Below are 12,422 nucleotides of genomic sequence, written 5' to 3' on the forward strand. Positions count from 1 at the left end.
GCGTCGCTGGCGTTTCGCGTAGCGTGGAGCGAGCCGCGGAGGCAACATGGAGGAGCTGCTGCGGCGGGAGCTGGGCTGCAGCTTCGTCAAGGCCACGGGCCACTCGGGGGGCGGGTGCATTAGCCAGGGACAGAGTTACGACACGGACAGAGGACGCGTGTTTGTGAAAGTGAACCCCAAGGCGGAGGTCAGGGTCGCAGCAGGCGGGAGCGGGAGGGTGGGGCGGGCGGGGGTCCCCGCTTCCAGGTCTGGAGTGGGAGCTGGGGGTCCCGGTCTGTGTCCAGGCGCCGAGTCCGGGGTCGTTGTTCGGGTCCCAGTTGGCGCGGCGGCCGGGCCTGGGGTCCTTGTCTAGGTCTGGGTGTGGGTCCCTTGCCCAGGTCGTTTTGGGGGTCTGGGGTCCTTACGTCACCTAACTAGACAAGCCTGGGTCGGCTACGAAAGCTGACACGAGGATGTAGTGAAAATGGGCGAGCGCCAGGCAGGTGGCTAACGTTTGAGGTCCGGAACTCCCTGTAGGGTTACAGGCAAGGGATTTAAAGGCAGATTTATGGCAGAATTGTAGCTGGCGCCAGTCATCTGATGGTCGGTGGTGAGGCGCCGGGACTGTTTGAGGAATCTCAGCCATCGGTCTTCTGGCTCCACCCAGCCTGGGGTCGAGGCGCGTGTGGTCAGCAGGCGGCCCACCTGGTGAGGGTCTAAGTTCCTGCAAAACACCTCAAGGATGCATGAGGCGAGAGTTTACGTATGGCCTTGAGGGGGACCTCAGAGTCCTTCACCTTGGTTTACAAACGCCCTTTCTCTTTCCTCTTGAAATACTCAGTCCGGTCCCACAGCCCGCGCCATCACGGAGTGACTCGGGCTTGCTGTTAATGGGAAGTCTGGGGCGTCAGCAAAAGGGGGCTCCCTGTGCGGACACACTGGTCCTGGTCTGGGTCCCTGTCGGGCCCAGAGCCCGCCCAGCTCGTGGCCGCAGGGTGGTGGCACTGTGACCCATCGCTTCCTCAGGCTGTCTGGGAGACTCTCGGACCGAGGCCGCCCCCTTAGCCCCAGGGAGGTCCGCGGACTCCGGCCTCGGCTGCCTTCGGGGCGGACGGGTGCTGTGGAGGGCTCTCCGTGGCTGACCTGGCCGCTGCTTTGAGGAAATCGTCGTGTTTGGCGAGTTTGAGCCCGGACAGGAAGCAGAACTTGGGAAGATCAAACCTTTCTTTGAGTCACTGAGAACAGCAGCGCCTGCCGCGGTCTGTGGGGGCGGCTGTGGCAGCGCAGCGCAGGTGGGGGTCTGGCCGTCAGGCTTTATTTCTAGCGGCTCTGGACGCTGGAGGTCCGAGGTGAGGGAGCCCTTACGCGCTGCGGGGCTCCCCCGCGCACGGCGGGAGGGCGGGGACTCCGGACCGTGGGGGTCCCTGATACCGTCGGAGGCCGCTCTCCCCTGGAGCTTCATCACGGGGGCCTCCCGACACCCTCGCCTGGGAATGGGGGGACACGACGCTCCGCCCCTCGCGGCGGCCTATCCGCTCTGTGTGAACTTCTCCAGGGCCCCGGGAGCCTCTGTGGAAGCGCTGACCTCGCCACCGCAGGCCCTGCAGGCCGGGAGCAGGGCTGCGGGTGCTGCGGTCACGCCCTGGCCGTGCCGTCAGCCTTCCGTGTCTTCCCGGACGGGAACCCTTCTTGCCTGATGTGGGATGCCCCTTCCCTGAAACCTCACCGTCTCAAGACGGCCTACCTCCCTGTGGCGTCGCCCTGAGCACCCTCCGCATCCATTTACCCCGAGCAGGGCTGCGTGGGGCGCCCCCTCCCGTTCTACTACAGAGCTTGTCTGTGATTTCCTTTTATGTGGCTTCAGGTGGAATGTTAGCCCTCTGCTTCCCTCCCTCCAGACAGGCTGGATTCAGCGGACCTAGAAATATATCCCAATACTAGAAGGCGCAGCTGCAGAACGTATGTCTCTGACGAGAAGCGTAAAAAGCTGGTGTGCTGCGTCCGCAGCCAGAACAGGCTTGTTTGATCGCCACACCTGAGACATGCCCACCTAGAACCTTAGAGGCATTGTGCTCCCACGTTGCTTTCTGACAGGCCAGAAGAATGTTTGAAGGTGAGATGGCAGGTCTAGCTGCCATCCTGAGAACAGGCACGGTGAGAGTGCCCGCGCCCATCAAGGTCCTGGACGCGCCGGGAGGCGGCAGCATGCTAGTGATGGAGCATGTAGACATGCGGGCTCTGAGCAGGTGTGTCTGGGTGCCTTCCCCTCTGGCTGGCTTTGTCTTCTCAGCGTTGCTTCATGCCTGAGGCTTGTACCCAGGAGCATAATGTCCGGGATCTGACACACATGTGTCACAGGTTGGGCGGAAGGCAAATGGAGGTGAGATGCAGGCTGGGAGAGGCACTAAAATAATCAGGGCCTTAAGCACCCTCACTTCACCAGAACAGGCTGCGTGTCCCCTGACCGGCTCTGTGCACCCACACTCCTGTGCCGCGTGTTCAGTGGCTGCCTTCTGGTTTCACAGCCATGCCACCCAGCTCGGAGCCCAGCTCGCAGATCTACACCTGGAGAACCAGAAGCTTGGGGAGATGCTCCGGAAGGAGGCTGGCACAGTGGGTATGGACTCTGGGCTTCAGGGACCCCACCTAGGGGACGTTTAGCCAGTGTGGGCACGTGGACCTGGATCAGGCTGCGGCCACGTGAGGGTCAGCCCTGTGTTGATGCCGAAGGATGGAATGTCAGCCCCAGAGCTGCGCGTCCGGGGTGCAGCGAACACAGCAATGGGCACGATGTGTCACAAGTGCATTTGAAAGGCAGAAGTGTGTCCTGGGCTGGAAACTCCTGTCTTGGTTCCTTCCACCTCCCTCCCCAGAAGAAGGCCTGTCAGCCTCTCTGGCTTCCTCTGTGGTGCCTTTTCTGCTACACAGGCATGGGCAACGCTCCGGACGCCAGCCTCCCTTGTGCCTGCCCTTGCTGACACTTAGGTGGTGTTGGTGTCAAGGGTATCTTCCTGTATTTCCACCCCTTGGCATTTGATGAGCCATCTGTAGGCTGCGTGGTACCTAGTAGGCAGAGCGGCCACCACACCAGAACCAGGGGGTGGAGAAGCTGCTGTGCCAGGCAGACAAATCCCGCTGACTCCGTCCTGGCCCTGCCAGGCCACATGGGCTCAGTCCCTCGGGTTTGCGGCTGGGGGCTGCAGAGAAAGGAGACCATTTCCAAGCCCCGCGGTTTATTTTTCACAGGTGGCGGACTCTGTGCTGGCCCGAACGCCATCCTCTCCCTGTGGGCTGGGTTTTTTTTTCCCCTTTTAGGCACAGCACTGTTGCCCCTCTGAGCATGCCCTGGCGCCTCTCCTGGGAAGCGGTGGGAGTCCTGGGTTGCTGAGTCCGATGGAACAGGCTCTCTTCCCGGGTCCCGGGGGCTGGTGGAGAGCCGGGCCTTTGTGTCTGGATGAGGCCTCGGGGTGGGGAAAGGCAGGCTGAGGTCAGTGCTCAAGGCCCCCCGAGCTCCAGGAGTGGGCCCTGGGGCAGCGAGGGAGGGAGCTAGTCATCGTTCTTGTTTCCTTTTGCCTGCGAGGGAGAGGAAGTGGGCAGGCTGAGCGGCCCTTCGTGGACCAGTTTGGGTTTGACGTGGTGACATGCTGTGGATACCTACCCCAGGTGAGCGTTCACCTCCATTTCCCAGCCTGGCTGCTCAGACGCAGCAGGGGGCACACCCTCCCCCTCTTCTGTGAAGTTTAGTACAAATCTGCACCCTTTCTTCTTTGCTGAGTTTTAAGTGGTCAACGTGAGGCTTACCTACATGACATGCCAGGTGAGGTCAGAGAGCCAGAGAGGGATCAGCTGGCTAGGGTGCCGCGGGAGCTCAGAAGTGTATAAAATAGACATGCGAAGACCTCTTATTTTAAATACAGGAAATTTCCAAACAGATGACAATAATGGATTGTGACTTTCTTTTTTATGATTCTGGGTTCGGCTCTGCAGGGCATTTTGCCTGGGGGTTGTTCTGACGCAGACCAATGCAGAGCGGGTACGGTGGCTCTGCCCCCAGAGTGCAGGTGGCATCTCAGAAGTGGGAGAACTGAGTAGTCCAGAAAACTTCCAGGGACGTCCTGGTGGGCATGGGGCACAGGACACACTGTTCAGATCTTGTATTGAGAATGTTGTAGAAGGTAGTCCTGGGTCTGTGCGGGGTGGGGAGTGGCTGCTGGCAGGGGTTGCCTAGTCCCACCTGCTCTGAGCTGCTTGGGTGCTTGGCTGGCTGCGCGCCTTCCCCCATGCCCATCCTTGCCCTGCGTGCATGCACATGCATGAGTGAGGGTGCATGTGTGCATGCCATGCATGTGTGGGCATGGGTGTGCCACGTGAGAGCACATACGTGTGCATGCCATGTGCATGTGTGAGGGCACATGTGTGTGCTCGCCATGCCCATGTGAGGGTGATGCTCTGCCTTCGGTGTCACATGCTGCCCCTGTGTCACTCCTCTATGCTCACCTTGCTGCCATCCTGATGGTCGGCACCTGTGGCCTGGACAGCCTATCATGGGGTCCCTTTGAATGGGGCTCTGCAGGACTTCTCACATCACTCTCTGGTTGGGGGGGGCAGTGCTGGCTGATTGGGAGGGGCTGAAGCCAGGTCTCTGTGGTCAGGGAGATAGTCAGAAAGGAGCCATGGGGTGGGGGGCCAGCCAGCTCTGGCCTCTGTGCCCCGTTATGAGTTGAGATTGAAAGAAAACGTCCTGGGCTCTCCAGAGCGGAGACCTTGCTGCTCTGTACTGGGGAGGGTCCCCTTGCTTCCCGCTCTCCCAGGGACAGGTCTCAGGGCCCGGCAAGTCCACAGGGCACCAGGCCACCCCAGCTGCCCCACACCCGTCCTTGCAGAGGTGCCCCTCCGTGCGTGGCCCCTTGGCCCCTCTGCCCTCAGCTCTGCTGTCCTTTGCTGCTGCGCATGCAGGTGAACGACTGGCAGACGGACTGGGTCACGTTCTATGTCCGGCAGCGCATCCAGCCCCAGATGGACCTGGTGGAGAAGGGGTCTGGGGACAGGGAGGCCCTGGAGCTCTGGTCTGCTTTGCAGGTGAGCGCAGCCCTGCCATGCCCTGCTGCCCCCTGTGGCGTTGGGTCTGTCCAGGAGGTGGGGGGGGCCCTCTGCCCACTTGAGCCAGGCAGTCCGGGTGTCTGCACCATGTCCACCTGGCTTGTGGGGCCCCTCCCAGGAAAGGGAGCCCCCTCCTACGTGCTGGTCTTCTGTGAGGCTGCGTCCCCTCTCTGCAGCTGCAGCTCCCTGGCCTGTTCCGTGACCTGGACATCGTGCCCGCCCTGCTCCACGGAGACCTCTGGGGAGGAAACGTGGCGGAGGACTCCTCCGGGCCCGTCATTTTTGATCCAGCATCTTTCTATGGGCACTCAGAGTACGAGCTGGCAATAGCTGGCATGTTTGGGGGCTTTAGCAGCCCCTTCTACTCTGCCTACCACCGCCACATCCCCAAGGCGTGTGGCTTTGAGAAGCGCCTCCGTTTGTATCAGCTCTTTCACTACCTGAACCACTGGAATCATTTTGGAGCGGGATACCGGGGCCCCGCCCTCAGCATCATGAGGAATCTCGTCCAGTGAGCCATGCCCCGGACGGGCGCCCCAGACCCTCGTGGCCGACTCTCCCCCTTCCTCACACACCGTTTCTCTGGAGCACTTCAGGCCTGCTTCTCAAACCCCGTAGGGTGCGCAGTGTCTCGAAAGAGAGGTTTGTCACTGGAAGGTGTTTGTTTTATGAGGCTTCACTGTGGGAAAAAACTGCAGTACAAGCAGGATGTGGATGGAGGGACCTGTGCGTGTGGGCCGAGTGGAAACACTCTGTCGCCCCCAAGGTGGGGAAGGGAGAGGTGGTGGGCATCCCTGCTGCAGAGGCCACCCCCAGCTCCCGTCTTGTCTCCGGGAACAACACATGTTCAGGCTGCTGCTCTTGATGGGCAGGACTTGGGTCTGTCGGCTTCTTAGGGTGACCAGCCCCGAGAGCGCACACGTTCCTTCATGTCATGGCTCGACCCGCTGCAGGCTGAGCAGACTAGAAGCCGGTTCTGGAGGTTTCTAGGAGGAGAGACCCAAGGACCTTGGTGTCCCTGTGCCTGTCAGCCCCCATTGGCCTGCTGTTTGCTAAAGCTTGCCCCGCTGTCCTTCTAACATAATAAAAAGCCTTACACCAGTGTCCTTCCCTCCTTCAGTGTTGCAGTGGTGAGAAGTATTGGTGTGAGTGGCGTCCATGATCATGAATTCTTTTGCATAAAAATTTCAGTAAACTCAATAGTTTCTAATTCAGTGTTTAATTTAGCCATTTGCCAAGAAATTTTTGCAATGTATAGTAGTGATAAATGTAGGGTACAATTGTTTCTAAAAACAGTTTTTTTCTTGGCTTTGTTCAGTAAGAGCCGCACAGCTTCAGAATGCGGGTGGGTGCTGCCTAGAATGGATCTAACGCTCAGCGCTGTTGGGTGGCCAGTTCGTGGCCCCCCGAGACATTTGGCAGGACAGTGGAGGGAGGTGGAAAGTGGCTGAGGAGTCGCAGGTTTGGGGAGGAAGCCAGCTGCTGGCGCCTACTTGCCAGTGCAGGGCTTGGCTGGGACCCAGTGGTCTCCGGGGCAGGGTCCCAGGAGGTTCTCTGCTTTTGTTCAGTGTAACGGCAGGGTGTCCCGAGGCCCAGCCGGGGCCTTGAGTTCTGTCTTCTGCGGGAAAGCAGAGGACAGTGACTTTTAAGAGCCTGTGGTTGTTCGGGTTTCAAACCCAGTAATTCTGAGACACCATTTGCCAAGATTTTAGCTCATTTCCTTTGACTCTGGGAAATGGGTGTTGTCTTAGGGAAAGATGCCACAAATGGGCACACATGCTGCTGAGCGCCCTGTGTCATCAACATGGACCCAACTTCCAGGAGGGGTTTGAGTTCTGCGACTGAGACGGTGTTGGGGGCACGGCTTGGCCCCTCCTCTTCTGCAGTTGGTCAGGCAGGAGCAGAGGGGTCAGTGGGCAGACGCTGGCTGAAGCACATATCTGCTTAGTTAGAGGATCTTGAAGGAAGAGTCTCTGGCCCGTCCTGTGGCCCACGTGGACCTCGAGGAGGTGAGTGCCCTCCTGGCATTTGGGAACCACGAGTTGGTGGTGGGAGCAGGTGCATTGTGGCCTTGCTGGGTTCTGAGAGGTGAGGCCGCCTCCCACAGGACGTGGCCACTCAACCTTCCCGCAAGAATCCGGTTGGGCGCTGTGCCAGGCGCCACGAGGGCTGACTGTGCCCTGCTGCCCTGTGGGCTCGACCCTCCTCTGCCTCGGCAGTCCCAGCCTGAGAGCTGCTCACAGACCTCCAGAGGGAGCCAGCCCTGGCGGGCCGGATGCGGGGGTCAGGGAGGTGGCCGCGCCCTAGCTGGAGAGCAGGGCCCTGGCACGGGCTTCTGCGGTGCAGCGTTCGCCAGCTTTTTAAATTTTGCTGTTTGTTGTGATCTCTCATTCTGAAATAGCTTCCTTGGTGACTTATTTTGTATTCACAATTTCTAGTGCATATTTTTATATAAAGGTTTGCCAGAGGCTCCTGGGCTCACCAGAGTTGCTGCTCGGGGACCCTGTTCCGAGGAAGCCCCTGGATGTGCTGCCTGAGCGAGAGTCTCCCCGTGGGAGGCGGCATCGAGTTCTGGGTGGCCAGCTGGCAGAGGTGGAGTGGGATGGGGTTTCCGTGTAGAGGCGTACTGCCAAGGGACAGTCGTGTGGCGTGTCCTGCCAGCAGCCGGCCTCCTGCCCTTGAGAGTGGCCCCCGACATCTGAAACAGTGGGGGCTGTGGCTGGACCCTGGGGGCTCTGGACGCAGCTCCCGGCCTCCGACGAGAAGAGCTGGGGCAGCTGTGAGCCTGAGCGGGGCTTCGGGGGCCGGAGGCCTCGGGCGCGGGCGGTGGCCGCTGACCTGGGGGTGGCCCCAGCCCTCCAGGTGGGGGTCGGTGTACTTATTTCTTACTGCAAATGGGATATCGAATCAAAACACCTCATTCTGTGCTCCTGTCAGGTATCAACCTTCCCAGAGAAGTAAGTCTTTCGGTAACTGGGAATCAGCTTTCCACCCCAGAGTGGCTTATTATGCAACCTTCTCAGGGAAGTAGACCTGAAATAGGCTCTTCTGCCTGAAACGGAGGGTGCGGCGTCCTCGGACAACTTCGAGGCGGGTTGTCCCTGTCCAGCCGACACTCCGCTCTGACCCTGCCGCCCCCCAGGTGTTCAAACACGTTTCAGGCCATTCGCTCTCCCCCCGAGGGGCCAGGCCTGCTCTGCCCTGAGTTTTTGCCCTGTGTGGGGTCTTGCGTGCAGGGGCCGAGCGGGTCCCTCCTCATCATTAAATTCCATGTACCTTACTTGCGTTTCCCTTGGTCCCCATATCCTGCTTACTTTCCCACCTTCCAGTCTAACTTGCTGCTTCTGACCCGGGAGCCCCATAACCGAGGGGTGCAGCTGGGCGGCTCTCCAGCAGGGGGTGCAGCTCCTCCGGGCTGGGGTTTTGAGGTCTCTTTGAGGCTCCTCCTCGATTTGTGGCTCAAGAGCCAGGCTCAGACATCAGAGAGGGCACTCTTGTGAAGAGGCCCTGACCCCGTGGGTGCCCCCAACATAAAAGCCAAGTGTGCAAGTGGGTGTGTCTTGCTGTGCTGAGCCCCCATGCCAGTGGGTGTGAGCATGTGTGGGGTGAGTGGAAGTTCTCACCCAGAATTTCCAGAATTTCCCACTTGGCCTTAGTCTGCTCACATACCAATGATGTTTACCACTTCAGAGCCTGGATCTGGGGCAAGGGGTGGAGAGAAACCGGCCATTCTCTCCTTCCCTCTGTTCCTGGTGCCTAACTGGTCTGGTGCTGGTCACCAGGGACCTGCCTGTGTTGTTCTCCCAGGAAAGGAGCTCACTGTTGCAGGGGAGGGAGCTGGTCTGCTCAAGGGAGCACAGAGGAAGGACTTGGGGCGCGCCAGGGGAGGCTGGGGGAGACATTGAGCTGCAAGCAACGGGGCCCTTTAACCCAGCCCGCCCTTCCCCTTGTCCTCCTCCAGTTTCATCTGGTTCATAGGGAGCTGGCCCTGGGCGGGGAGCACTCTGCCTCCTGGAGCCACACCGTTTGGCCCTGTCATCCCGCGTCAACCTGCCCTCCGGGGCACCCTGCTGTCCTGACCAGGCGCCTGCAGGGAATGTGCCAGTGGAGTCTGGCAAGACTCTGTTAATGTGATGATGTTTGTGATTCAGGGGGAATCTGAGTAACTACAGCCAAAATAAGGAAGGAAAATGCAAAATGCAAGTTATGAAAGAAGTTCAATTTGCTGTGGAGAACAGGGTACTGACCCCCTGGAAGGTGGTACCACCTTGCTCCAAACAGACAGGAAGTCAACAAGCTTCAAGCTTCTATGCTGTACCACACAAGGGTTGGCATCTGTGAGGGACCCAGAGGGTTAGGCACCGGAAAACCCTCGGGGCTCTGGGCCCTCCACCCTGTGTAATGGGAATCAGCTGCACTTGAAGCCATAGGACCAGCACAAGGGGGCATCTTAGGTGAGGCCCCCGACCTTTGGAGCCCTCACTGATAAAGTGGGCTGCTGAGGCTCAGCACCGTCGGCTGCATGGCACCCCACTCTGGGGATACTTTCTCTTTCCTCCCTGTGAAGTTTGCTTCCAAATCTCTTGCCTGAGAACTGGCCTCCCTGCTGGGGTTTCCTCCTGGGCAGAAGCATGTGGACCGGCTGAGTATGTTCAGAGCGGCAGTCAGCATGGTGAAGACTTGTGGGCTTAGAAAAGCAGCCAGTTGACAGCCGTCTGAAGTCTGAAGGGGTGGCAGCATCCTCTCCCTTCCAAGGGCAGCCATCAGCCTGAACAGTGGGGCCCCAGCTCCCCATGGAGCCCGGGATGGCTGACTTGTCTTGACACCAGACACGGTCACAGTCCCTGAGGGTGCCAGGGGGCAGCCAGGGCCTCATACCCAAGCCCCCACCCTGGCTGCCCCATTCCAGACAGATTCTAGCTGCTGTGCTGGCCTCGGGGCCCGTTTCTGAGCAGTGTTACAAGTTCCCCGAGTCCTTCCCGGCTGTGGGCTGTGTTCCTTCTGGTGCCGCTGGACTCTGTGTCCACGGTAAGGGGTCTGAGTGAGCAAGAGCATTCTCCCTCTGCATGGGGACCCCTTCAGCACGGCGGTCTGTCCCACTGCCAGACCTGCACCTCCAGCACATCTGAGTCCCAAGAACTCCTCCGGTCACAGTCCTGGGGTTGAGGTCCAGCTGAGGCTGAAAGGTGCCTGTTGTACCCCTGAAGCTGTAATTCTAGCTCTCAGGGAGCCAGGAGAATCAAGAGTGGCTGTGGTGGGGAAGGGCCCACAGCTCACGGGCTGCCTGCACAGGCCTGAGTCCTGCCTCTCAGCTGAGCTCAAACCCAACTTCGGTGCAGGTCGGGGAGGAGGGGACTGGTTCACACCGTCAGGGTTCTCTCCTTCGCAAGCGTCTTCATCAGCAGAACCCAGATAAGGTTCCGCACTTGAGCCCAGGTATGCCCAGACCCGCAGGGGCCCAGGGAGGAACCTCAGTGCCTGGGGAGGTGCCACAGCCAGGCTGCCGTCTGCTAGGCTCAGAGCCTGCATGGATAAACCACATTCTGTGGCCTGAAGGGTGCATGCCAGCGTCTCCCTAGGGGGCTCAGAGAGGGCAGGAGGGCCGGGCTCAATGCCTGGCCCCAGCAGCTTTAGGACACACTGCAGGCCGACGATTTAGAATTCCCAAAGAGAATGGGGGAAGCGAGGTCGTAAAGAAAGAGCTGAGGACAAGTCGGAGGGGTTGGAGGACCTGCATTTCCATCCCGAAACGGCCCACTAGTGCTGCCCAGGGAGGGCACCACACTGCCCAGGCACCTCCCTGGGGGCTGTCAGATGCTAGTGTCCCATTCGCAGCCTGGAGTCCACGCCCGGCCAGATGTCATTGAGAATAAAGACTGTCTAAGAGAATATATTCATAAACAACTCATCTGATAAAGGGTTAACATCCAAAATATATAAAGAACTCATACACCTCAACACCCAAAAAATAAATAACCTGATAAAAAAATGGGCAGTGGACCTGAACAGACACTTCTCCAAAAAAGAAATACGGATGGCTAATAGGCCCATGAGAAGATGATCCACATGGCTAATCATCAGGGAAATGCAAATTAGAACCACAATGAGATATCACCTCACACCAGTTAGGATGGCTGCCATCCAAAAGACAAACAGCAATAAATGTTGGCGGGGATGTGGAGAAAGGGGAACCCTCCTACACTGCTGGTGGGAATGTAGGCTAGTTCAACCATTGTGGAAAGCAGTATGGAGGTTCCTCACAAAACTCAAAATAGAAATACCATTTGACCCAGGAATTCCACTCCTAGGAATTTAGCCGAAGAAAACAAGATCCCAGATTTGAAAAGACAGATGCACCCCTATGTTTATCGCAGCACTATTTACAATAGCCAAGAAATGGAAGCAACCTAAGTGTCCATCAGCAGATGAATGGATAAAGAAGAGGTGGTACATATACACAATGGAATATTATTCAGCCATAAAAAGAAAAGAAATCTTGCCATTTGCAACAACATGGATGGAGCTGGAGGGTATCATGCTTAGTGAAATAAGCCAGGTGGAGAAAGACAAATGCCAAATGATTTTACATATTTGCTGAAGATAAAAACAAAGCAAAACAGAAGGAACAAAACAGCAGTATCGACACTGCCAAGTGACTGATGGTTACCAAGGGGAGGGGAGTGGGCGGGGGCAGGGGGCTGTTGAACCACTGTGATGTACATTTGATAAAGGCAAAAGGTAAATAAGTAAAGACTCTGCTCGCGTGGAGAGCTGGATTGACCTGTCGGGAGTCCTTCCTCAAGATGCAGTAGGGTGTGTGCTTCCCGAGACAGAAAAGAAGGCTGGGAGGCTGGACACGTGGAAAAGAGCTAGGAGAAAGGAGACAATGCCCTTTCCACGGCTGGATACAGCTGCTCTCCTGCAATGGCCTGTGCATAGGCACGTGTATGCATGTAGGCACGCCTCTGTGCACCCGGGCATGTGTGTTGGAACCCCTTTCCTAGGTCGCCGGTCTCCATTATTAGGAGTCCCTCTGGGGTGGGGTCAGTGGCTTGGTATCAGCCCCCAGAGCAGCCTCTATCTCTGATGGGCACTGGGGACCCTGATGAGCAAACCTGCAGTGTTAATACCTAGTCGGGTCTGTGACCTGTGTCCCAGGGAGAGCCAGGTGTCCCCTGGACTGTGTCCTGTGTCCCTCTGGGTGGGAGGGGTCTGAGCAGAGGTCCCTCTGTGCAGGAGGTCAGGCCCTACCGCCTCAGGGTATGACCCCAGAGAGTGGGGTGGGGTGGCCGGGCCCACCCTGGGTTATCCAGACACACCGGCCATGGGGACCCATGCGGAGG

At 58.4% G+C, this 12,422-nt stretch overlaps 1 protein-coding gene across 1 annotated transcript; it reads left to right on the forward strand.

Annotated features, from left to right (window-relative positions):
- Positions 1-6,182, forward strand: FN3KRP (fructosamine 3 kinase related protein). Its single transcript, XM_036910770.2, has 6 exons — positions 1-187; positions 2,074-2,225; positions 2,505-2,596; positions 3,560-3,642; positions 4,936-5,058; positions 5,256-6,182. Exons 1-6 carry the CDS (start codon positions 47-49, stop codon positions 5,592-5,594), a joined length of 930 nt encoding a protein of 309 aa, XP_036766665.1. The 5' UTR covers positions 1-46; the 3' UTR covers positions 5,595-6,182.
- Positions 6,183-12,422: the final 6,240 nt, after the last annotated feature.

This window comes from Manis pentadactyla, chromosome 4, assembly GCF_030020395.1.
Source record: "Manis pentadactyla isolate mManPen7 chromosome 4, mManPen7.hap1, whole genome shotgun sequence".
NCBI classification, from domain to species: Eukaryota; Metazoa; Chordata; class Mammalia; order Pholidota; family Manidae; genus Manis; species Manis pentadactyla.

What these genes read in the sequence shown, in the direction of transcription:
- FN3KRP (XM_036910770.2), top strand. Translation starts at nt 47, where the DNA reads ATGGAGGAGCTGCTGCGGCGGGAGCTGGGCTGCAGCTTCGTCAAGGCC. An exon ending in AAGTGAACCCCAAGGCGGAG is followed by an intron (nt 188 to 2,073) that starts GTCAGGGTCGCA and finishes GCTTTCTGACAG; the next exon opens with GCCAGAAGAATGTTTGAAGG. An exon ending in GACATGCGGGCTCTGAGCAG is followed by an intron (nt 2,226 to 2,504) that starts GTGTGTCTGGGT and finishes CTGGTTTCACAG; the next exon opens with CCATGCCACCCAGCTCGGAG.